The sequence below is a fragment of the Castor canadensis genome, chromosome 18, assembly GCF_047511655.1.
Source record: "Castor canadensis chromosome 18, mCasCan1.hap1v2, whole genome shotgun sequence".
In the NCBI taxonomy this organism is placed as follows: Eukaryota; Metazoa; Chordata; class Mammalia; order Rodentia; family Castoridae; genus Castor; species Castor canadensis.
Window position 1 is genome coordinate 46,456,683 of NC_133403.1, and position 24,656 is coordinate 46,481,338.

The 24,656-nt window shown below is 48.5% G+C and overlaps 1 protein-coding gene and 1 non-coding gene across 9 annotated transcripts in view; one reads left to right on the plus strand and one right to left on the minus strand.

The window, feature by feature from the left end:
• Sfswap (splicing factor SWAP) overlaps positions 1-22,718 on the plus strand; it is a 71,621-nt gene extending 48,903 nt beyond the window's left edge. For 3 of the 8 annotated variants that reach the window (XM_020181231.2, XM_020181232.2, XM_074060684.1), the window contains 6 exons: positions 5,686-5,951; positions 10,495-10,650; positions 11,776-11,901; positions 20,502-20,675; positions 21,929-22,001; positions 22,369-22,718. In XM_020181231.2, coding sequence (XP_020036820.1) covers positions 5,686-5,951; positions 10,495-10,650; positions 11,776-11,901; positions 20,502-20,675; positions 21,929-22,001; positions 22,369-22,434 — 861 coding nt within the window. In that variant the 3' untranslated portion in view covers positions 22,435-22,718. The other 5 variants (XM_020181233.2, XM_020181237.2, XM_074060683.1 and 2 more) reach the window with 4 other exon arrangements.
• On the minus strand, positions 296-429 carry LOC141419096 (small nucleolar RNA SNORA42/SNORA80 family). Its single transcript, XR_012443760.1, has one exon. It is a non-coding gene; the product is annotated as a small nucleolar RNA SNORA42/SNORA80 family (small nucleolar RNA).
• Positions 22,719-24,656: the final 1,938 nt, after the last annotated feature.

Genomic DNA, 24,656 nt, shown 5'->3' on the forward strand with positions numbered 1-24,656 from the left:
TTTCATGCTGTACTTCATGAGTGTTTCCCTGACTGTAGGGTTGCTTTCTTAATTTGAGACATTGCCAGATTTGCCTCTGAAAGGATTCTGGCAATTTTGTTTGCCTTCCTGGGATGAAAACAACTACTTCCTCCTGCCCCTGTCCACACCAGTCATTGGCCATCTTGTCAGTCTGGTGGGTGGGTGGAAAGTAGCGCCTGCTCTCATTCATACGTTGTACTCAGAAGTGTTGCTAGGTAATTTGCTTCATGTTGTTTTGCCCCTTTGAGCAAAAAAACTGCCAGCTGTTTTTCCCTGCTGTGCAGCCCCCTTCAGTACCAGCAGCTGATGGGCAGAGGCCAGGCAGTGGTTTTGAACCACAGTTTGCTCTGGCATAGGACACGATGAGAGGCCCAGGGGCACAGGCCAGCCATAATTCCAAACCATTCCTTTAAAGCCACATTTATGAGTCCAACAAGAGTTTGAAGAGGAAATGGGAACAAAGATCAACCTGTTTGCTGAGCTTCTGTCTGGCCAGGTACTGAGGGAGTGTGAAGCTGGTTGTGAACCAGTGACACGATAGGATGCTGTGTTTGCAGGCAGCATCTACACAGGAGGCCAGCCCCATAGTCAGGCAATGAATAGGAGAGAGCATGTGGACTTGGACCTTGGGGGTCCTGAGCCGAGTCCTGAAGCAAAACCAGAATGGTGGTGAGAGCCAGCATGGAGCCTAGCATGCCAAATCAGCATGGCAGATAGAACAGCCTGCCCACCTGAAGGCAGGCCAGCCCAGAAAGTCAGCCTTGATCAGGAGCAGCAGAAATGGGAAGTGGTAGGAGGGCTGGGCATTGTAGGTTTACCGTGTGTGTTTGTGTTAGTTTTCCCACCGTGATGAGTAACCTGAATCAAACTGTTTAAAAGCGAGGTGATTTCAGCCACACATTCTGAGGTTTCGGTCCATCTTGGCAGGGAGGGTATGGAAGAGCAAAGCAGTCACACCCTGGATGTCAGTGAGAGAATAAATGCCTGCTTTTCCCCTTCCATCTGGCCCTCCAGCCTATGAATGGTCCTGCCCACATTCAAGGTGGATCTCCCACTTAGTCAGTCCTCTCCGGAAAACCCCTCACAATCACATCCAGAGCCGTGCTTTACAATCTCCTAGGTGGTTCTTAGTCCAGTCAAGATTAACATCACACACTTTATAGTAACGTGCTGTGGCCTCTCAGATAAAACTGCATTGTATTTTCAAGTACATGTTAATCTACTTTTGAGTGATTCATTTGGTTACAGCAGGAAACACTATTGCTAATTCATGTGCTCATTTGTTGCCAAATAGTTCCTCATGATAAAAGAACTGATCAATATTACTTGCCAAGGTTCCTGAAGTGGTAGGCAGTCAGTTTTTGTACTTCTGTAAATGACTGTTTTTCCAGGGGTTCCTGTTTTCTCCCAGATTATACTTAGCCCTACAGCCCACACCAGTCGTGGCTTGGCTTGGTCACTTTTGCTGGAATATTGAAATTCCTCCTGAAAAGGTAGCTCTGATTCAGCTGCTCACCTCTCAAACAACCCTAGGTGCAGAGCCAGATACCTAGGAACCCAACCAAGAGGTGGGAGGGCACGGTCTGAATTTATAGATGACTATCTACTTTTTCTTCAACTTACCATACAGGTGCAGTTTAAATTAGGGCAGTCAGGAACCTTTTTGGTTAAGCTAGAAGTAGTGTTTACATTTGAAGTAATTTTTTGAGATGTGCACTGTCCAGTATTTAAGCCACCTATCACTCTTGGCTATTTATGTTAAAGTTAAACTGAATTTTTTTTTCCCCCCTGCAGTACTGGGGTTTGAACTCAGGGCCTCACACATGCTAGGCAGGTGCTCTATCACTTGAGCTACTCCACTAGCCCTCTTTTGTGTTGTGCATTTTCAAGATAGGATCTTACAAACTATTTGCCCAGGTTGACCTTGAACCACGATCCTCCTAATTTCTGCCTCTGGAGTAGGTAAAATTACAGGTGTGAGCCACTGGCACCCAGCTAAAGTGAATAGAATTCTGTTCCTTCGCCATGAGCCATGTTCAGGTACCACATGTGGCTGAGCTCACTGCTCAGGACAGCCCTGGTGGAAGGTGGTGGGCCTTGCAAGAGGCCTAGAGTGAACAGCTACCTGGAGCCTGAGTCTGCTTTTCAGTTTCTCTTTAACAGCTTTGAGACTGAAGATGGTGGCATGCACCTGTGCTTCCAGCTAATAGGGAGGTTGAGGCAAGATTCCTTGAGCCTAGGAGTTCAAGGCCAGCCTAGGCAATATAGCAAGACCCTGTCTTTATAAAAATAAAATTAAATTCTGATGGTTGTGAACTCTGACTACAGTGTCAATCAGGGCTTTGGCTGTATGTTAGCACCTAACCTGCTGCTCCCTGCTGCCTAAGCAAACACAGGACATGGTAGGGTGCTTCCCACACAAGAGTGGAGGGAACTTGTCCCCACTCAGGCAAAAGGGCCCTGGTCATATCTTCTCCCTGCACACTGCACTTGTTCAGGGAGGGCAGGGCTTTCTGGCCCTCTCTCCTGCATCCAGTGATGTGAGCTTCATCTGAGGTCCATGGATGAGAGGACCTTTGCCCACACAGGCAAGACTCACATTGGAGGAGAGCAAGTGCTGCTCGGCCTCACTGACCTATGACATTTCCTGACACACTTTCATGGCCCTAGTCATTGTGAGTAACCCATAAGAATGCTGTCTTCCATGCATGTCTCGTTTTCACCACTTACCACCCTTTAGCTGTGTGGTCAGAAGCACCTGCAGTATTACTTGAAGAGGCCATGGGAGTCCAAGTGTGAACCCCACTGTTTGGTACTCTAACAGATCAGTCCCCGCTGCTGGGGCGCAAGCTTGTGGCCAGTGGAGCCCACTCACCACCTCCTCTGACCTGGCAGTGGCAATGTGGCCAGACAGCTCATCTGTCAGACGCATCTGGGCTGATGCTGGCTCACAGGGCAGGAGTCATGGGCTCCACAGCCAGGCTTATGGACTTGGCCCAGCAACCCTGTGCCCCATGGGGAACTCTGTGCCTCAGTTTCCTTCCATGCATCATTGTTGCTGACTGTTGTTGAGAGCTGATGCCCTTGGTTGTGGGACATTTTGTGATGCATCTGAAAAAGAAATTTAGCATCAGTGCTGCCTGCACAGTGGCCTTCGTGTCAGTGGTAGCAGTGAAGTGCAGGCGGGCATTGGGCTCACTCAGCATGTGCAAGACACACTGTGGACACTGTCCATAGGGGAGCCGCTCTGCTGTCAGCCCCAGACTGTGCAGGTGCAGCATGGTATTTATCCTTTTTTTTCCTGTAGAACAAGGTTTTTTGCTGTTTTGTTTTGCAGTACTGGTGTTTGATCTCAGGGCCGTCACCTTGAGCCAGTCCATTAACCCTTTTTTGTGAAGGGTTTTTTCGAGATAGGGTCTTAAGAGCTACTTGCCTGGGCTCGCTTCGAACCACAATCCTGATCCCTGCCTCCTGAGTTAGGATTACAGGCGTGAGCCACCAGCACCTAGCAGTATCTGGGTTTGAACTCGGGGTTTTGCACTTGGCAGGCAGGCACTCTACTGTTTGAGCCACACCTCCAGCCCTGCTAACCTTTATTTTTTGTTCTCAAGTCTATGTACAGGATTTTTGAGGATCCTTTTGATACTTTCAATCAAATAAAACAATGGGCTCAGTACGGTGAATCGTAGTTGAGCCTAGGAAGCACCGTAGTTGCCAGTTTTTGCCTTAGTGGTGAAGGGCAATCATTTCATCGAGTACATAGACCCCAAGACGTGGTTACTACTTATGCTTTGGAAGATGTGATCCTCATTTTCCCCCACGTCCATGGAGTACTTGACCCTCACCACTGCAGGGAGTGGAGTCTCAGTGATGGGTGTCAGGACAGAGACAGGACTCAGCTGGCAATAAAGTAAGATTTAAATTCCCCTGGGATTTGCCTTTCTGCCTTCCTGGGTCTGTGCCTGGCACCTGTTTGGACTCCATCCTCCTTCTAGGGGTGTTGGTCCAGGCAGCCACTCCCATCCCTCTTCCCTGTGACTGCCATATTAGTACACACCTAGCTTTTATGTATTAGAATTGTTAGCCATAAGGGTTTTTTTAATTAACCTGGAAAACATGATTTACTAAAGAATTTGAAGTGAGAAAGACCTTTTTGGTAAGAACGGACTCCTTGAAAAAAATCTCCCTGGAGATGACTTAGAGCCTTAAAAACTAGCCTGAGGTGCCAGGGAAGAGGAGGTCATGCTGCAGGTGAGGGATGCAAGCACATCTTCAGCCTGGCAGCTGAGTTGTTTTAACTGGGAATGACCATGGGAAGAAGCTCCAGGTTCAGGAATGGTCTCTGCCCTCATTGTGCCGGGGATGTGTTAGGGAACATCCACTGCAGGAGCTGAGGAGAAAGCCTGAGAAATAGCTCTCATGTCCTAAGCAACCTCTGAGTGGTCATCTTTCCTTAGGCCACTGCCCCCCCGCCCCCAGCAGAGCACCACTGAATCACTTTCCATGTTGTTTTTGGGCCGAGTGAGCCCAGGAGAGGAAGCAAGGATAGCCCACCCGCACCTGCAGACTTGCAAACTTGAGCACACCACCTCTGTCCCCATCCTGTCTGTCACTCCTGGGCAACTGGGCAGAATGGGATGCCAGCCCACCTATAGCACCTGCCTTGAATTTTTCCATAAATCTTACAGCTGAATCCTCCAAGCACACAGTGAAAATCTTCCCAGTGTGTGGTGTTTAATGACTTTGGTTGCAATCATCTAAGTGCATGGGGGACTGACCCCCCCGTAGAGGGCAGTGGAAAGCAGCCTGAGGCCTGAAGTGCAGCTGCTGTCTGTGAGGAAGGCGGCTACCTCTGGGCCAGATGCCCAATGCTCTTGCTGTAAAACTCAGCTGCAGTGCCGTGTGTTTGAGATTTGTACAACCTTATGTATGCATGGGACTCACTAAGAGTCTTACTAAATTCAAGGATTAGACCCCTCCAAAAGTTATTTTTAGATTCTTGAAAAAGCCTGGTGTTGGAAGTTTGTGGGAGCTCTGTTTTGATGGAAAGTTATAAAACAGCAAATGGGGAGGGTGTGCTGGCTTGTACCTGTAATCCCAGCCATGCAGAGACCAGGAGGGTGATAATTGAAGCCCAGGTAAAAAGTTAGCAAGACCCCATCTCAGCCAATAAGCTGGGTGTGGTGGTGGGCGCCTGTGGTCCCAGGCTGGCTCCCAGCAAAAACTCAAGACCCAATCTGGGGGGAAAAAAGAAAGGCTAAAAGGGGTAAGTGTGGTTCAAGTACAAGGCCCTGAGTTCAAATCCCAGTACTGCCAAAACCAAAAGTGGCAAATATGGTTTGTTTTTTTAACTAACACCGTGTCTTTAAAACTTCTCCTTCATTAATTAGTCACTTCCAGCCCAACAAGCTTGTGAATGAGTCATCATTCAGGGAGATGCTGGTTGATGAGATTTTCATCTACTCCTGAGTTCTAAGGAGTTGTTCTTTTCTCTCAGGTGTCAGGGTCTCTTTGTAGGCAGCTACAGAAGGGAGTGGTCTTTCCTCACTGGCACCCCTTAGAGCCAGTGAGTGTCTTCTCTACTGGTAAAGGAACCCAAAGTGGGGATCTAGAATCTGCACTTTTCTATCGCCCCTGTTAATACCCTCCTGCTTTTGTTCCCAGGAAACGAGTGCTATGTCCTGTCCTCTGCTAGCTGGAGGCAGACCTCTGCCCACTTTAGACGTGAAACCACCAGACAGGCCTTCAAGCAAAAGCAGAGATCCACCAAGAGAGGAAGAAAGAGAGAAGAAAAAGAAAAAGCACAAAAAGCGGTCTCGAACTAGATCACGCTCTCCCAAGTACCACTCATCATCAAAGTCCAGGTCTAGGTCACACTCAAAAGCAAAGCACTCCCTGCCCAGTGCCTACCGGACAGTGCGGCGGTCGAGGTGGGTGTGTGGGGCCCCTACGCCGTCCTGGTCCTGCGTCTGCTGTGTGCACAAGACCCCCTTCACCTGGCACCTCATGGGGTGGGGAAGAAGGCTTGAAATGAGCACAGCACTCACTAGACAGATCTGTGGGAAGAGGGGAAGCCTGCAGATTCAGATGAGACTATTCACAGCTCATCATCTACTGCCAAGTTGTAAGAAATGATTCTTTATGCCTGTGATCCCAGCTCTTGGGAGGCCAAAGCAGGAAGGGTGCAAGTTCCAGGTCAGCCTAGGCTACATAGTAAGACCCTGTCTCAAAAACAAAAGGTTGTGGTGACAGGCCATGCACGTTTGCTGAGGGTATGCACAGTTCACAGGCTGCATGCTGAGGATCTGTTGTTACTTGTTAGGATGGACTTTCCCATACTGATTTCTTTTGAGTGTTTGAATTGCAAAACAAGTCTTTACTGCTTAGTCCGTGCTTACATACCCTGCCCAGCACCCACAATGCATGTGAAGAAGGAGATAGCAGTAGGGACCCATCTTTTCTTTAATTGCCTGCCGCTGCAGGCATCCCACTGTTGAACCAAAAGCCTTCATCAGGAGCCAGTTTTTGAGAAAGCACTTTAACATTTCTGGCAGCAGAATTAATGAACATGAACTCATTCATGGGTCACAGAATTTGCTTCTTAGTGAAACAGTTACAAAGAAAACTTGGTGCTAGCCTGCAGGACTCTCAGAAGGGCCTGTTCAGTCTTTCGGGTTCTCATGCTTGACTGTGCCCCCCAAATGCCCATTGGACTCTTGTCAGCTTGCCCTGTGCACAGCACTGACATGGAGCGTCCCTGTTTCTTCTTTTACCCATACCCAACATTAAAGTTATAAGGAACCATATTTAACCCGTAGACAGTAGACAAGATCTGCCTTCCTGATAAGTCTTTGACCCCCCTGCACTTTCCCAAGAAGTTCCATCGCTTCCTACCATTACACACACTCAAAAAATCTATTTTGTAATTAAATAGTAACTTTGCTAACATATTTTTGATTTTTTTCAAAGCTCCCATGAATTTATATCATATATTAAAACCTTTTTAAAAATTTTTCTCACTGGAGCTGGGTGCAGGTGACTACACCTGTAATCTTACCTGCTTGGGAGGTTGAGATGGGGGTAGGGGGTTCATGGTTCAAGGCCAGCCCGGGCAAATAATTCAAGTAGAGCAAAATGGACTAGAAGTGTGGTTCAAACAGTAGAGCATCTGCTTTGCAAGCAAGCGTGAAACCCTGAGTTGAAACCCTCATTTCTCTCTTCAGAAAGTTTCTTAATACCATTGTATGGCTGAAAATAATACACATTTTGGGGGGAGCAGTCCTGGAGTTTGAATGCAGGACCTTGGGCTTGCTAGTATAACTGAAAATAAATAACAACATGCATAAGTCAGGCTGTCACTACACTATGCCCGGTAATTTCTTCCTAGTTTCCTTTTTCCCAGGGCTCAAATAGCAAAAATGTCATTCCCTCATAACCTCAGTGGAGGGCCAGTGGTAAGGATTCCTGTCTCCTGTTCAGTGTGAGCTCCAGACTAGTTCCAGTGTGCACCTGTGCAGGCACAGCAGATGAACACCTGCTCACACATGCTCCACCGGTCCAGCTTGGGACCTCATGGTTGGGTTGCTCAGAGCTGAAAGTATTCACCTAAGACCAGGCATGTGGTTTCTAGGCTTCACTTTAGAATGGGCTTAAATGTACATATTATTTTACACACAAGCATAGTGTTACATATTGTCTTTATATTTTCACTGCTAATAAGCCCAAGAAGCAAAAAGACGAAAATGTTCTACAGTGTCACCAGAGCTGGACATTTTTATGACTGGCAAAACTTCTGATTTCTTTCAGTGGCTGAGGTAAATAATTGACTTAAGCTTACTAAGAAGTCAGGTCTTTGGTGCTTAGTTTTGCAGGGGTTTTTGTTTTGTTTTGTTTTTGTTTTTGGCAGTACTGGGATTTGAATTCAGGACCTCACGCTTCCTAGACAGGTGCTCTACCACTTGAGCTACTCCACCAGTCCTGGTTTTGCAGTTTAGATAGAAGGTCAAGGCAAAGTACAGCTGTACCAAAAGTAAAAGTGGTCTTATGAAGCATAGCCTTCTGGCTACTTGTGTGTCCAGCGTGTTCCTCCTGAGAGTTGGCACCTTACCAAAGGGAGCGCCTGCCCTCTGTGGCCTGGTGAGGAGGGAAGGCCACGGCTAGCGCCCTGTGGTCTCTGGACCCTGAGAACACAAGTTGAACAGGTGGTGGTCTCACCTTAACCTTTTCATGTAACTTTCTGCCTCAGCCCTTCATTCTTAACGTAGCAGCCGTGCTCTGTGGAGGAAGAGTACATTTTTCTACACTGGAGGCAGATCTGCTAACTCAGTCCAAGCTCTGACAGCACTCAGCATTCCCAGGGATCCAAGTGGATTCAAAACGCTGCAGCTGTACATAAAACGGAGGGCACAGTGTTCTCCTCCAGAATGTGAGCTACTGCTGAGTCTTAACACAGCATGGAAAGCGCTAATGATACTTTTACTACTTTCTCCATTCTCTTTTCAGATAGAGTAACTCATTACAGGCATACTGTCTACATAGGACATACCAGACTTGTTTCTTGGGCCTGATGCAGCCTATTTGGTCGTTTTTAAATGACTGGCAGCTCACAGTAGAGCAACGCAGTTGTTGATGCTCTAAATGTAGCTGAAACTCGCCTTCTTTACATGCCGAGTCTCTGCACTCATAAAATGCAGGGCTGTAGGGTTGCAAAGCCTGTTTCTGCCATGATGAATTTCTGTTCACAAGTGGGCTGCTCAGACACTGGAAGTCCGACTTACTCAGTGAGTGTCTTTAGATCACCAAAGGCAAGTTAATAGTAGCAAAAATCTTCAGTTTCACAAAATCAGTATGTACTTTTCAAACAGCATCCTGGCTTTAATGAGGTAGTATTTAGTGTCTTTCAATCAGCATTGATTAAAGTGTGAGACTTTTTTCACCTGTGTTTTCCTGTGTTTTTATCACATCAGGTTCTGTCTTAATGGAATGAAGAGTACTTGCGCAGTTTAGTTGTGTGTAACATTAAAAATAAAACCTAATGACTTAAGTGTTACCAAACTAAACTCACAAGACTAAAGCTTGAAACTGCCCTCAGTATTCATCTAAGTGCCTGAATGCCTCTTCAGATAAGCCCAGGCTTTGGGAGGTTCTGGGTAGGTGGTTAAGCCCTTCCAGTGCAGATATCTTCTAGAAATTCACCCCCTAAGTACTTGGGAGTGGGATTTAATGTGACCTTTTTTAAAAAAAACAGTTTTATTTAACATTCAAAACTTAGGCACACAGGCTGGTAGAGTGGCTCAAGCAGTAAGAGCAACTGCCTAGCAAGCGTGAGGCCCTAAGTTCAAACACCAGTGCCACAAAAGAAAAAGAAACTTAGGCAGGCAAGATTGGGATATTTTAATTTGAAATTTATTATTTTCTGCTGTTCATTTTCTCCATAATAAACTGCACAACAAACCAATAAAAAATCATTTAATCTCCTAATACTGTTTCTTAAAGGGAGAAATAGGGTTCGTGGACCACAGTTCTTGGGTGTTAATACTTAACATGATGTGTGGGACAGTGGTTCTGTGTAATCCATAAGCAAGCCAGGTAAAACTCCAGGACACCTGCACCTCCCGGTGTAGGAGAGAAGCGGCCACAGCACGCAGGCCATGGAGCCTAGGAGATGGCCGAGTATGCAGGTAAAAACCTGACCCAGTTTAAGCATGAGGACCCTGGAAGGTGGGGCCTGGGTTAGATCAGCCCCTGGCTCCTCAAGTCGCCTGTTGTATTTATCCGGTGACTGAGACACCTGGGAGAGGTGACGTGAACGGAGGCAGTGCGTTAGACAGACGGCTGAATGTCGGTGAGAAGAGCTGCTTAGTAGTGGTGATCACTGCCATTCCGATAAAACTTCTGGACTTATATCGTTAAGAAAAGCCTCATTGGGTGTTTAAGAGCAGACCACTGTGGCTGCACAGGAAGCACTATCTGAGTTGCACTGTACTGGAGACTTTTTAATTGGGATCATGTCATCTTTAAGAAGGCTCTGATGACATGGCACAGGTGATTTACTTTGAAATTCCTGGTCCTCACACTGTGTCGTGGCATTAGTATTAAGAACTTAGTATTATTAACAAAATAAAAAGCACTAAAGCTTCTCTCATTAAAGTGAAGCCTGAAGAATTACCTACTGTTATTTACTGCCCCGGTTCTGAAGTGGGCTTCCTTCCCAGACGACTTGAAAGCTGCTGGGAACAGCACCTTGCTCTGAATAAGTCGGGAGGTAGCAGCCACTGCACTACGGTACATGCAGCTGTGAATCTGTAGGCATTCCAACTAACTTATTTTTCCTGACTTGAGTTTATTGTAGAGTTCTATGTTAAGCATCGTAGGCGCTAAAGCTTTGATTAAGTGGAGCTTTTCTCACGGTTCTGGTAGCGCCCAGCACGGCACATTTCATTCTGAATGTGAAGTATGTGCCTCCAACCGCAGGCCCTCAGCCTCCCCAGGGACCCTGAGCACGGAGCCTTGTCCCAGCAGCTCGGCAGTGGCAGCAGCAGCACAGCAGGAGAGTTATCAGGCAGCCTCGGCCTCGAGCAGATTTGACTCCTGGAGCTCTTGTGAGGGGAAACCTGGTAAAATGTCAAGGTGTCTGACGCCCTCACCTCTCTACTCTGTGGTAGAGTCCTAGGGAAGGTCTGGGGAGGCAGCCTCGCTGGCTGATAACGTCCACGACACAAGAAGGGGGAGTATGACTACAAGTTGATCTTTGGAACAACAGTGCGTGTTGGTTTGGGGTTTTATTGTAATTAAAATGATTCAATGGAGAACTTTTTCAGATGGCAAAATCAAGCTGCTCTTTATATTGTTTTTGAGTTGAGTTGTCATGGAAACAGAATGGAGAGAAATGTGGGGCTTTTTCCAGATTTCTGCTCTTGCAGGTTTTCCCGAAACAGTAATTTCACTGAGTGAACAAAGAAGTAAAATAAAAGACCCAGAACCACTGTTGAAGGACCCTACATTAAGGATCTCGACTCCCTCAGATGGGTGGGGGTCTTCAGGGTCTTTCTTGCCATGTGTGGATTATATCCCAGCATGAAAGAATGAGTCTTTTTAGGCCCAGGCAAAGGAAGAATAAGTATTAGTGGATGGGTTTGCATCCATGAAACCTCATATAAACTTAAATTATTTAGCCCAACTGTTGTGAGAATGGCATGCTCTGAGCTGGGTGAAGGTTTTTCATGCCAGTGAGCCTGCAGCACAGTCCTGATTCTTCCTGCTATGAGACGGTGCCATTAGTGTGGACAGAAGAGGTAGCAGGTGCAGTCTGCAGTCCTCCCACTTAACGACCTTTTAGTTTCTTCCCACTGCCAGCATTCAGACACGTGGAAAGGGGCTCACTGGAGTCTTAGTCTTTCCCTTGCCTGAGATTGACAGCAACATAAGTGAGCTGCAAGTTTGAGGCAGATAAACAGGGAGAGGCAAGAGGAGGAAAGAGCAGGCACAGCCCCGGGGGCAGTGGCAGTACCCAGCATGGCCTCCCAGAGACCTGTACCCTGGTGCAACAGGGCGGGGGTGGGGAGAGGCGTCGCCTCCAAGGGAGTGCGGTGTCAGCAGAGCAGGTCCTCTGATGACATAGGACCTGCCTAAGTGCTGTACTGTCTGCACTCTGCAGACTCGGGTGGGGGGTCTGGTCTCTGCCTTGCAGCAGGGGGGTTGCACACCATGCAGATCAAACCACAGAACTGATCGCTGCCATCGTCTTCTGTCCAGGTCACGGTCCCGGTCCCCTCGGAGGAGAGCGCACTCCCCTGAGAGACGGCGGGAAGACAGAAGTGTCCCTACTGCCTACCGGATGAGCAGTAGCCCCGGAGCCAGCAGGAAAAGGACCCGCTCCAGGTAGGCCACCATGCTCTAACAGGCCTTACTATGGGGGTTCCCTGGGCCAAAAAGGTTCAGAGGAGTTGCTGTCCACTGACAGCACTGCTGAAGCAGCTGTAGATAATTTAAGTACAACAAGTCCTTGGAAGCACTCATCACTGGGAGCTCAGACTGGCTTAGCAATTTGGGGTGCTGTCTGTTGGGGCCAGGGGTTCCAATGGGGTCTGCTGGAACCCTTTGTCCCCCAGTACCAGCCATGAAGCCTCACTACCCTTCCTGGATCCGTACCCAGCTCACCTGTCCTTAGGGTGCAGGAAGGAGGACGGGGCACTTATGAAGGATAAGGCAAACTTCCCGTCTTAGTGTCCTCCCTGATCTTCAGGGAAATTGCCATTGCTTCCCTAGTGGTGTGATGATGACCAAGGCCAAGGCTGCAGCTCCTGAGAGGAGTCAGAGTCCTTTTGGCTCCCACAAAACAGGGAGGCAAAGTGGCCCATGAACTGACTCTTGACCTCTAGTGGATGCCTGTCTTGGTTTTAAGAGAGCAGGGAAATTGACTTCCATGTTTTTAGAAGCCTAGCCACTGGGCCTGGGCCAGGCCTTTGACTATCAGACCAGTCTCTCTCTCCTGGTGACAATCTCAGGGGGCCCCAAGTCCCCACCTAACTTCAGAAAGCATGTCTAGCCATCTGCCCTCTGCACTGCCTGCCTCAACCCGTGTTAGGCAGCTGTGTGCTGCAATGACCAAAGGCCTGAGAAAACCAGCTCATGAATGGAGGATGCAGCACATGACCATGCCTGCCTTTGGCCAGGAAGCAAAGAGGAAGGGGCTGGAATCCCACTGTCCCCTTCAGGGACACACCCCAGTGATCTGAAGACCTTCCACTAGGCCCCACCACCTCTCTGTAGCACCATCCTGGGAACCAAGTGTTTAGCATATGGGCTCTGGACACTTGAACAGCCTTTGACAATGGTGGGCAGCGCCTCCATTGGTGCCACCCTCCCAGCCACAGGGCACTGTCTCAAAGGAGCATCCTCAAGTTCTCAAATCTGAAGTCACGTAACAGGTTTTCATGATTCCCAAATAGACAGGAGTGATGGGAAAACAGGGAGCTATGCTGTACCTCCAAGCGATAAGTGACCAGAAAAGACCAGACCCTTCAGAGGACAGACCGTGGATCACATGGGTGGCACACACACGGGGTCCAGTCATTGCCTACACTGCCCATCCACAGGACCTCTGAGAGTTAGCTATAGAGCATCCCCTCTCCAGCAGCACCATGGCGAGAGCACTAAGAGGCACTATGCATTTGGGTATTTGGGGCAGCCACTAATTGGTGAATTGTGACCTCTTCTTACAAAGGAAAGTCAGCAAAGGACTGTAAAGCTGGTCAGTGTCAGTGAAGATCCCTGGTATAAATCCCATTGTGCACATTAGCCACCACACTAACTGTGCACAACCATTGCAGTCACAGCGTTCTTTCCTTACAAGTGACTTAGCATTTGAAATTCATCATCGCCTTAGCTGCATGTAAAGGGCACAGTCTAAAATTAATTCCTTGTGGCAAAAGATCTCTCTTAACAGAAGAGTTCTTGCTTTGCCCTCAAATTAACCTCCATGTTAAAGGGAGGAGGTGGTGGTGATGCTGGGAACTCACTGGCTGGCGCTGCCAGCCACCCGGTCAGACACAAGGACCACAAGGCCTTGTGGCGCTACCGAGGGAGTTCTGGGGCCCCAGAAAAGAAGGCGAGAGAGATTAGCTGCCCTCCCCAGCAGATGCTCAACCTCCGATCCCCTGTGCAGCGCTGAGGACTGGCTCGTTTGGTAGGGCCAGCAGCAGGGAGCATGATGTGTACAGCTGCTGAGTAGTGTTGCTCCTTGGTGGAGGCCCGAGCTGGGCTTCGAGTCAGTGTTTATTAGGGAGCCAGCTCTCTAGTCTCGAGCCAGACTGTGTCACTCCATCCTTTGGTCTCAGTGTGGGATTGGGGTCTCTGTCTTAACATCCCACAGACAGGGGAAAGTGCTGCTGCCCAGATTTGAGCTTTCTCCCACGGACAGCATTGCATCCTTCTTCTTCGGCCTTCTTATTTTGAAAATTTTTTATAGTGTACAGGAGGGTTTTGTTTTGCTTTGTTTTGTTTTGTTTTTTTCATTTTTTAGATGGGATATTGCTGTGTAGCCCAGGATGGACTCAAACTCACGATCCTCCTGCCTCAGCCTCCCAAGTGCTGGGTCTACAGGTGTGCACCACCGTGCACAGCAGGAAGGTTTTCAAATAGTTCCGTGAACACCCAAAAATAATTTGATCTACAGCTCACTAAACAGTGCTCATGTTTTGCCATATTTGCTCTCTGCTCACCCACACTCCTCTTTCCTCCCTCCTTCCTTCCTCCCTGTGTTTCATGACTGTGGCACATTTGAAGCACCCATGCCATCTGTACTTCATACTGTTCAAGTCTGACTGTCTCACTGTCTCCATGGCGACATGCATTATATTTAGGCAAGAACACTGTGTACAGTGGTTCTGTGTCACAGCAAAGACACATAAATGTCCATCTGTCCCACTGTTAGTGGTGTTGAGACTGGTCTCTGAACGAGTAGTGGTCTGCGAAGCAGCACTGTGAGACCACATCAGCTGTGTTCCCAGCAGCTCTCTGCTCATCCTGGCCGCCATCACCACATGAGTCACGGGTGTGAGACATGGCTTTCTGACCCTCCTCTTCTTTCTGTGTTCATTGGCTGGCAGTCTTCTCAAAAGAAGACCTCTTCTCTGTTTTACTCCCTGGAGACTTGGAGGCTTTGGGGGAAAAGGGGGTGTTGAACAACCCATTGTCTGTTGTTCTAGTTGACGGTGACTTATCTCATACCCGCGAGTGGGGACCCTTCCACTTCAGTCATGCTCTTTGAATACTCAGGTGCTTTTCAACACAAGGCTCACCTGGTGCGTTCCGTGCTCTAGCCCTGGGATTGGCCCTTTCTCTAAGGAGCCCCAGTTCCTTTTAGTGAGCATTTGGAAATAAAGATTTGGGCCTACAGAATATTTTTTAAGAGTAAATTTGATACAGTGTGGAAACATAAAAAAAAATCCCGTTCTCAAAAAGCACTTTGAGTCCATTATAAAAGCATTTCTCTTAAGAATGTTCTCCAAATCATATCGCCAGCACATTTCAACAGGATGCTCTCGGTATTTTATTACAGCAAATAATGAAGCTTTAGTAAGGTTTTTTTTGCCATTGAATTCCTGGTACATAACACTGCACATGGCACATGGACAAATGCTTGTGAAGTGAGTGACTGGGAGTACAGTGTTGCTGGATGGGTCTTACACAACACAAGTTGTTACTCATTCAAGGTAAATTTTGATAGTGGAAGGGTATAGGTCATAGTGTTGCGGGAGTTTGCTAGCTGAGATACGAGACTCTTGAGGCAATTAGCAGGAAGCAATGTTTTATTGTGCTGGCACAGACTCAGTGGACTCATGTCCAAAGCCTGAGCCCGAGAACAAAGGGGTCTCACCTTATATACCCTTGCAAGCAGGTTACAGAAGCAAAAAGAAAGATCTAATCCATATATGGTTATATTTAATTTTATTGGCTACTTTACCCCAGTGCTATGTGACTCTACCCTCTCTTGTGCTATGTGACCTTCCTCATGTTCAGGTTTCTTAGGTTTTATCTCTCTGCTATGCCATCCCTACTTCCCTGCTCCTTTCTCAGGACTCAGGCCTAGTCTGTTTTCTTTTGATCCTCCTCCCTGCTACAGTAGTCCCCTAAAAAAGCCAATAGAGGATATAAAACAGTTAAAAATGCTTTATTGAACTCAAAAGAAAGGGAGCAGTGAGGAAGAAAGAACAAACGGTGCAAACAAGAAAAGTACACAAGTAAAGTTGTTTGTAATACATAATGACATTAATAGGGCTGAGTATGTGCAAGTATAGAGCTCCTGCCTTGCAGGCACAAGGCCCTGGGTTCAAACCCCAGTACCACCAGAAATAATGATTATGACATAAAGCATAACCAGGCCAAAAACCAGTTGAAAGGCAGAGATTTTAGACCAGATGGTTTGTAAAGACCTATCTTCCCCGCCCCCCACCACCCCCAGTGTTGGGGATGAACCCAGGCCTCACACATGCTAAGCAAGAGCTCTACCACTGAGCACATTCCCAGCCCTGTGAGAGACACTTTAAATATGAATATACAAGTAGCTTACCATTTAAAAGGCAGAAAAAGACCCATGACCCCACACAAGTATCAAGAAATGTGACGTGGCTGCATTACTCCGAGGCTTTGTAGTCTGGAGTAAGCGTGACTAGAGGAGGACAGTGTATGGCCTCACAAGGACAAACGTTCAGAATGTGTGTAGAGTGAGAGCCACAGCAGGAGAAGGCGCCTTCTGTGGGGGCACAGACGCTGGCCCGGACAGGTGGGCTCTGCAGCCACAGGGCATTGTGTCAAAAACCTGTGACCATCTGGAAAACACTGAGCACAAGGTAAAGAACATGCCTTTCAGTTACTTGTAGTCAAAAGAAAAACTCACAAGAGTAATTCAGAAAGTGACCGATCATGAAGATATGACCTCTTTGCAACCGCGGGCTGTTGTACTTAAAGGGAAGTTAGTAGCTTTTTATTTTTTTTTTTAATGGCAGTGCTGGAGTTTGAAATCACACTTCACACTTGCTAGGCAGGCACTCTACCACTTGAAGCCACTTCACCAGTGCTTTCCTTTGATGGGTTTTTCTGAGATAGGGTCTTGTGAACTATTTGCTGGGTTGGCTTTGAACCTCGATCCTCCTGATCTCTGCCTCCTGAGAACCTGGATTACAGGTGTGAGACACCAGTGCCCTGCACGTTGGCAGCTTTGATGCTTATGTTATATCACAAAATAATAAAAGTATCAAGATAACGCTTCAGTCTATTTTAAGAAGATGGATAAAGAACAAATTAAATTGAAAGTATAAGCAAGGAAATAACAAAAGATGGGAAACGAACAGAGCAGAAGACCAGAAAAGGAAACAAGTCCAGAAGCTGGCTCTTTGACGCAGTGATCGAGAATGAAAAGCCCACAGACGTTGAAAGGGTAACTAGATTGTAACTCCAGCTAATTCCTTGAAAAAACAAATTCCCAAACTCACACTCGAAGTAGATGATCTGACTAGCTCTCTATCTGCTAGAAATTGAATTTGCAGCTTACAACTTTTCTACCAAGCCCCTGGCCAGAGAGCTTCCCAGTGAATTTCAGCATGCTCAGGAAAGGCAGTAAGAACTTAAGAGACCTCCAAAGAAGAGAGGGTAGGGAACACAAGGCCATCATAGCTATACCTAACACCAATAAGGACTCTGTGTGTGTGCATGTGCACACACATGCATGCTTACAGACTAGTATTCAAAAACATCTTTAGATGAGGCTGGAGGTGTAGCTCAGTGGTAAAGCACTTGCCTAGTAATCCCCAGTACCACAAAAAAAGAAAAAGAAGAGCTTAGATGAAAAACTCCTTCCCGGAACACCAGCAGACCCCCACTCCAATGCTGATAAATATTCCACAGGCCGTTTGTAGAAATTGACAGACTGGCACTTGTGCAGAGATACAAAGAACCTGAAACAAAAGAGCACAGGTGGGGACTTGCACCTCAGGATTCCAAGACCTACTCAAAAGCTGCAGTAAAGACCACATGGTGCCAGGTACCAGTGGCTCACACCTATAATCCTAGCTAATCAGGAGGATCAAGGTTCGAAGCCAGCCGTGGCAGATAGTTCATGAGACCCTGTCTTGAAAAGAACCTTCACAGAAAAGGGCTGGTGGAGTGGCTCAAGGTGTAGGCTCTGAGTTCAAACCCCAGTACTGCAAAAAAAAAAAGAAACAAGCATGGTGTGTGCATGAGGCCATGCAGATGGAGCCAGGGAGAGGGATAGAAAGTCTGAAGACACCCTGGATGTCCAAACATTTGTTGACTACAGTGCCAAAAGCAACTCAAGCTGTAGAACTTGTTTAAGCAACTGGGTATCAGAATGAAAAAGAGCAAACGGCATACCGTAACAAAAGTGGTCTCAGGTGGGTTATCGGTGTGACTGTAAAATCAGAGCCATTCAGCTTTCTGAAGAAAACTGATACGCCTAAGATTCCTTAGCATACAGGGAAACCTGCCATAAGAGGAAAAGATGTAAACTAGATGTCACCGAAGTGAAAAACTTCCTCCAGAGGCAGCTAAGACAAGCCCCCAGCAGGGAACACACTTGCAGTGCCAATTCTGCAGCACCACTTCAGGTGAACACTGGAGCAGCTTCACAAAAGAATGTGTTCAGAAAGACTCAGCATCAGTCAGGAATGCGGCAAAAGCACCATGGCACGCTGATTTGCATATACCAGCCCTGTCCCCACAACTGCGGGTGGTGCGGCCGCCTGGGAAACTGCTGGTAGTTTCTTGCAAAGGTAACCATGCAACTGCTCCACTTCCCAGACACTCCTTTCCCAGATGTGAGCTCTGTAAACATTTGGCCACAAAAACAACTCAGGTCATGATTGCCAAGACCTGGAACAGCTCAGAGTCTCTCAGCAGGAGAATGAAAGAGCAGGGAAAGGTTGCCCCACGTGGCACACTGCTGTCAGTAAACAGGCAGCTGGGACACACCCCATGGGTGACTCAGAAGTGCCTCTGAGTCAGGTGCAACTGTGCTGTGAGTATCTGTTCCTAGGGAGCTATAGTGTATGCAGGCAGAGGTCACCACTGAAGGGGGAGGAAGGACATAGGCTGATAGCCGCATGGAAAGGACATTCCATGGAAAGAACAACGGGCAGGCTCCCAATGGCAGTGGGACTGGTCCACAATGTTACTGTCAGCTCTCAGCAACAGCACAGAAAACCAGGTCACTCAGCATAGAGTGCGCTCAGTTGTTCAGACCACAGTACCCTTCCAACACTGGGAAAGCTTTGTGAGGTCCAGTTGTAGTGATTGTCAACTGAGCTCAGATGAAGGTGATAACCTACTGTTTATTTGTCATGCAGTTACACAAACTTAGATTTGGGGCTTCATGGGTCACATGCTGCCCCTTTTTTCCCTGCTCCTCTGAAATCCAGTGTATATTTCTGGACATAGAGATCCCACAGAGCCTGTGCACTTCAGCAGCTCGCCCTGGTATATACACTTTCTATAAATTGCCTCCCCTTACTACCACATCTCCTGGCCACCATCCCATGCTCCACCAGGGACACCTTCTTCCAGCAGCTGAATTGGAGTTGTAAACTGTCACCACACCAGCCATCCCAGGCCTGGCCACGCTGCAGAACTTCATTGCCTGGTTGACCCAACAGGTTTTTTACCCAGAATGGTACCAGGAATCACAGACTGAAATGCTGGTCCCTCAGCTACTTGGGTCTTTGTCTTCCAGAAGATGACATGGCTGGACTCACTTGGGGCTCTGTCCCAGGCCTGGTACCCTGCTGTCTAAGCCCTGGGACCTGCTGCTGGTTCTCCTATATCCATAAGCACCTGTAGTGCTGGGCATGGTACCTTGGTTGCCAACTCAAGCACAGCCCCATAGTTTAGCAAGAACATTTCAGATCAGGGCACTAAAGAAATGGTGGGCCGTAATAGTGGAAAGGACTGGAATTCGGTCCAGAATGGTCCTTGACCAGCCTTGGGGATCAGCGTTAGGACAGAGGACTGAGCCATGTTGGAAAGGATATGCCTGTCTTGAGCCCTTGAGGGAGCTCAGTTAAGCACATCAGAGCTGTGCCCACTGTGCCCAAGAGAGACTTGGTCAGTAGTGAGAGGCACATTGTTCCCATGAGACTGACAAACAGCAGTTGGGCACACTATACAAGTAAAGGCCTCAGGCCAGAGGGGCTGCATGGCTGGGTTCATCTGTAGCCTGGAGGCAGGGAAGGAAAAAGCCTGAGAAACTAACGACAGCCATGCAAATACTCCCCAAGAAGTACTCAGTGGGGCGGCAGCAGGGTCTCTGTGTTGGGGGTGAGATGTGAAAGAAGGCAAAGGTCAGTGGGCAAGCTAGAGGGGCTGTGGCGGAAGGCTCGGGCTGTTTGTGCAGCCCCCTTTACCAAGTTCATGTGTTCTGTTACAATGCTTATTAGGCGGAAATGAAACCAGGCAATTCCAGATCCTGGGGGCAGAGGTGGGGCTAGGAACCAGGGTTTGGGGTCCTGTCTTGTGTGGGAAGCAGAGGGAGTGGTCAGAGCTGAGTACTGAGTGTGGGCTCAGCCTATGTCCAGCTGGAGCTTTTTCTCAGGTGCAGGTTGTGCAGCCGTCACACCCCACAACTGAGCCTTTGTGTGCCAGGCTTGACTAACTATCCATATCTTTTTTGGAAACTCATTAAATCAACAAAGGAAAAAGTAGTATAACTGCCCTTGGTTGCTTATCTTAGGTGTTTTAAATGCAGATGGAATGCTAATTGTACTTTATCTCAGGCAGTCTACCCAGGACCAAGCTTCCTCCTCTAGAGGCTGGCCTCTGATCATTCTGTTACCCCCAGAGGACTGAAGGGTCACATCTTTCACAGACATGCATGTGGAGAGGTCCCTTGGAAATATACATCCAGAAGCAAGCTCAGACCCACTTCTCCTGTGCCCTATGCATCCCTCACAAGGACACTTTCCTTTCAGAAGTCCCCACGAGAAGAAGAAGAAGAGGAGGTCGAGGTCTCGGACCAAGGCCAAGGCCCGGTCTCAGTCGGCATCCCCGAGCAAGCAGACAGCACACCGTCCCTCGGCCCACTCAGCCCATTCAGCCAGCATCTCTCCTGTGGAGAGCCGGGGCTCCAGCCAGGAGCGCTCCAGGTAACCATGACCTCTGGGCAGTTCTTAGGGAAAGGGCAAGAGATGGCAGGTGGTGCCTGGGCCCTAGGGAACGCCTTGTACAGGGGACATTAAGTGGGCCAAGCCAGGGGTCCCAGCCTCACATGTGAGCATCAGGGCAGCTCCTCAGAATCCAGGGCTCATGCAGGGATTCAGAGCCCTGCTGTGGCCGAAAAACCCCTGAAGGACTTGGGGAAGCAGCATTTCAGTGGGACTAATTAGCAGACTGCGCAGGTGTTGCTCCTTAAACTGAGCCCATGCTCGGTCACCACTCCTCAAGGTGGAGGTGGGACCAAGAGCACAAAGTGCTGGGTGTCTGCAAAGCCCAGGGGACCCAGAACTGTGCCATCAAGCCACAAAGGCTGGGGTCCGGCCAACCTGCCAACCAAATGAGAGTTCAGACTGATCAAGTGTGCAGAACTTAGGCAGCATCAAGACACCAGGACTGTAAGGAATCTGCTCCTGCCCATGTTGGACTCAAATTCAGACTCCACCACCTGCCATACCCTGGCAGAGCCAAGGGGGCATTTGGGGCTGAAGTCTGCCCATTCTTGGCTGTAAGCTTTCATGGGTGTGAGAACACCCAGAGTCAGAGGCAGAGGCATGACTGTCCCCATTGACATAGCAGGAACCACAGCTCATGTGAGCCAGTCAGAAGTGTGGGAGGCCCTGACCACCAGGGATGGTGGGTAGTGTCCACATATGCAAGAGCCTTAATGTGGACCACGAGGGTCACAGAGGCATGTCCTCGTCCTGGGAGGGCTGGCCTGGTCAGTGCTTCCTTCCTTGTCTCCCTCTCCTTTTCCCTTGTGGTTTTTTTCTATTGATTGGCTGGATTTTTGTTGATATTATATTTTGGGGGTTTTTGTTTGTTTGTTTGGCAGTATTGGGGTTAAACTCGGGGCCTCAGGTTAGGGTGTGGCTCAAGTGGTAGAGCACCTGCCTAGCAAGCACAAGGCCCTGAATTTAAACTCCCAGTACCACAAAGGAAGGAAGGAAGTGGGAGAGGGAGGAGGGCATGAGGGAAGAAGGATTGAGTTAGGTTCATCTTATAAAATACTTCAAATGGGTATAATATAACATATTTATAACGCTTAGACTGTAATGCTGCTGTAAAGTTACTGGAAGCAAATATGGTATATCTGGTTGTAGGTTTGAGGTGTAGGTGTTCATTGTGTTGCTCAGCCCGGGATTTTCAAGGGTGCTTAAGCCTCTGGTCCCTTTCTTTGCATCAGGGGAGTTTCTCAGGAAAAAGATGGTCAGATCTCTTCAGCAATCGTTTCTTCTGTGCAGAGCAAAATAACTCAGGTAAAGTGGGTACAAGTCTTCCTTTCTCTTCTGCTCATTTTCATTCCTGTCCCTTGTTTGACTGATACCAGCCCAAGACTCCTGTGAGCCCCGGTGGTGTTGGCCCTGCCCCACTGCACCCCTAGGCCTTGTGAGGTCACATGGGGAAGGTTTGGAACAAGGTTGAGGGGGATGACTTTGGCCTCAGTGCAGCCTGGATCAGCTCACAACCACGCACCATCTGCCCACCACCCGCTCTGGCCTTGTCTCGCCAGTGGGATGCTCTGCCTCTGTTCCTATGCTGACCTCCTCATAAGCTTCACATGAGGCTGGGTACCAGCCTCAGCCGGAGGCTCACAGGCTCCCCACCGTGTCTCAACCTGCACAGGATCTCATGGCCAAAGTAAGAGCAATGCTCGCAGCTTCCAAAAACCTGCAGACCAGTGCGTCCTGAGCCGGCAGCCAGTGTGGAGCCAGCCCTGCTCGGAGCATCATGCCTGGCCACTGAGTGGGGTCACAGCTCCAGGCATCTGCATCACGGAAGCCAGGAGCTGAGCGGCCATCCAGGTTCTCCAGCTCGGACTCCCTGGGACAGTCGGTGACTTTTGTAAATTTTTGATGACATTTTCAGCTTAAGATTTTTGACCAGCAATCTCTTACTTGTATATTTGTAAATAATATCATGTTTCTGTGGAAATGTATTATCAAATAAAACGGGAGAAAACCCTTTTCTAGCTAGCAGCCTTGGGGTGACTTCTTCTTGGCTTGTAGCTCTTTATATCATTTGCCACCTGCCACTGGACTAACAGGTCAGGATGTGGGGACAGTGAGGCTTTCTTGTCCTCCCTCACCTCCAATAGCAACCTCTAACCTGCCATGGCAGGGGCACACCCTGACCCCACCTGTGCCTTGGGTGCGGATGGGTCCACGTCCCTCAGGACAGGGCTCTTGCCAGTGCCTTTCAAAAGGCCCTCAGTGGTGGTGACACAGAGTAGGGGCTTGCTTGGCTTCCCAGGCAGGCCAGTCTTCCTGGACATTGAGGCACTTTGGGTACACAGGACTTGGGGCCTTGATAAAGGGATTTCTGTCCCTTGGCCGGTGAGGCCTTTGATCTCACAGTGCGCACACAATGGGCCCTTCAGGTGCTAGTCCTGACTCCAGAATCAGGGACCTGCTGGCCTGGCCTGCCTGGGTTGAGTTCAGAGCAGCGCTTTTGTTCCAACACTCAGGAAACAGGTCATTTAGCCCTCTGTACCAGTCAGACTTCACTTTTAGCTGAGCCAGTATGGCAGAACCCAGAGACAGTATCTGGTTTCCTCAACATAGGTTCCTTCCCGGAGCCCTGCCCTGGTCGTGGAGCTCCCACACAGGACACATGAGCCCACTGGAGGCACATGTGGCTGGGCAGATAAAGTCGGGGGCCTGGGTAAGGTAGGCCTGTAGGTCCTCAGCAGCCTAGCCAGGTTCCTCCATGCACTGCAGTACCTTGTAGAAGTGCACAGTGCCTACCTGTTCTTTCCGCAAGACTGCATCAGCCACATCAGTTCCTAGACCCCTGCTTCTTCCTTCCCAGTGCTCATGACTGCATTGTAGCTACAACCCACACTGAGTGCTGAGGAGACCTCACAGGGCTTCCTGTCTGATCTGATTGGTCAGTTCAGCAGGGACAGTTCCTTGGACAGTCTGCAAGGCATGCCCCGGGGATATCTTCATACAGATGTCGTCTTTGCTCCAAGGACCCTTAGAGGCAGCATAAGTGTGAAGAGGTGAAGTCCTGACCAAGAAGGCACAAGCTTCCATCTTGACACTGACACCTTCTGTAAGGCCTCAGAGCCCTCAAAACGAGTGCCTTTCCATGTCCTCACCCGTTCAGCAGGATTTCACACTCGGCTTTGCCGAATTGGAAAGATGAAAAGACCTTTAAACTTGAAAATGCATTGCTTTTGCTTTTTGTGGCTGGCTATTTATGTATTCCTGTTGAGTTTCTAACCTAATTGTGACCACTCTACATACTAAGGAAGCAAGCTTTCTGTATTATTTTGTAAATGCCTTTGACTGACCCTGGCTCTTCTCTGGCTTTATCCATGGTTTTTCGCATGGAAATTTTTATTGTTACCGCCCTGTGTGTTTATGATGGCTTCTAGGTGGAGTCTCACTGAGGACAGTTCTTTCAGTGCCATGGCCACTTCTGTGTTTTGCATGGAATCCCCTTGTTTTGCTGTATCGTGCCATGGAGCAGGACCAGGCTTGTGAACCAGGATTAAGAGCCCCCTGGTGGGGGCTATGATGTAGCACAGTGGTAGAGCACTTGCCTAGCATGCACAAGGCCCTGAATTCGATCCCAGCAACAAAAAAGATAAAAAACCAAAAAAAAAGAAAAAAAAAGGTCACTGGTGGAGGTGTCATTTGGCGCAGGACTGTGAGTCACTCCTATCCTTTCTAGAGATTTTCTTTGGAGCCAAGCCTCCAGGGTGACACTACACAAGCTTCCTGGTATGTTGGTTTAGAAGTGTCCTGGGACCCTAGGGTGATGCCTGTCCAGGGCAAGTTCCAGAAGACCCCAGATGAACAGCTGTGTGTAGACCACTATAGCAGGGGTGGATGGAACCTGCTCTGGCAATACCCAGAGCAAAACACTGGATTGTTCAGGGTCCACATAACCAACCTTACAATGAG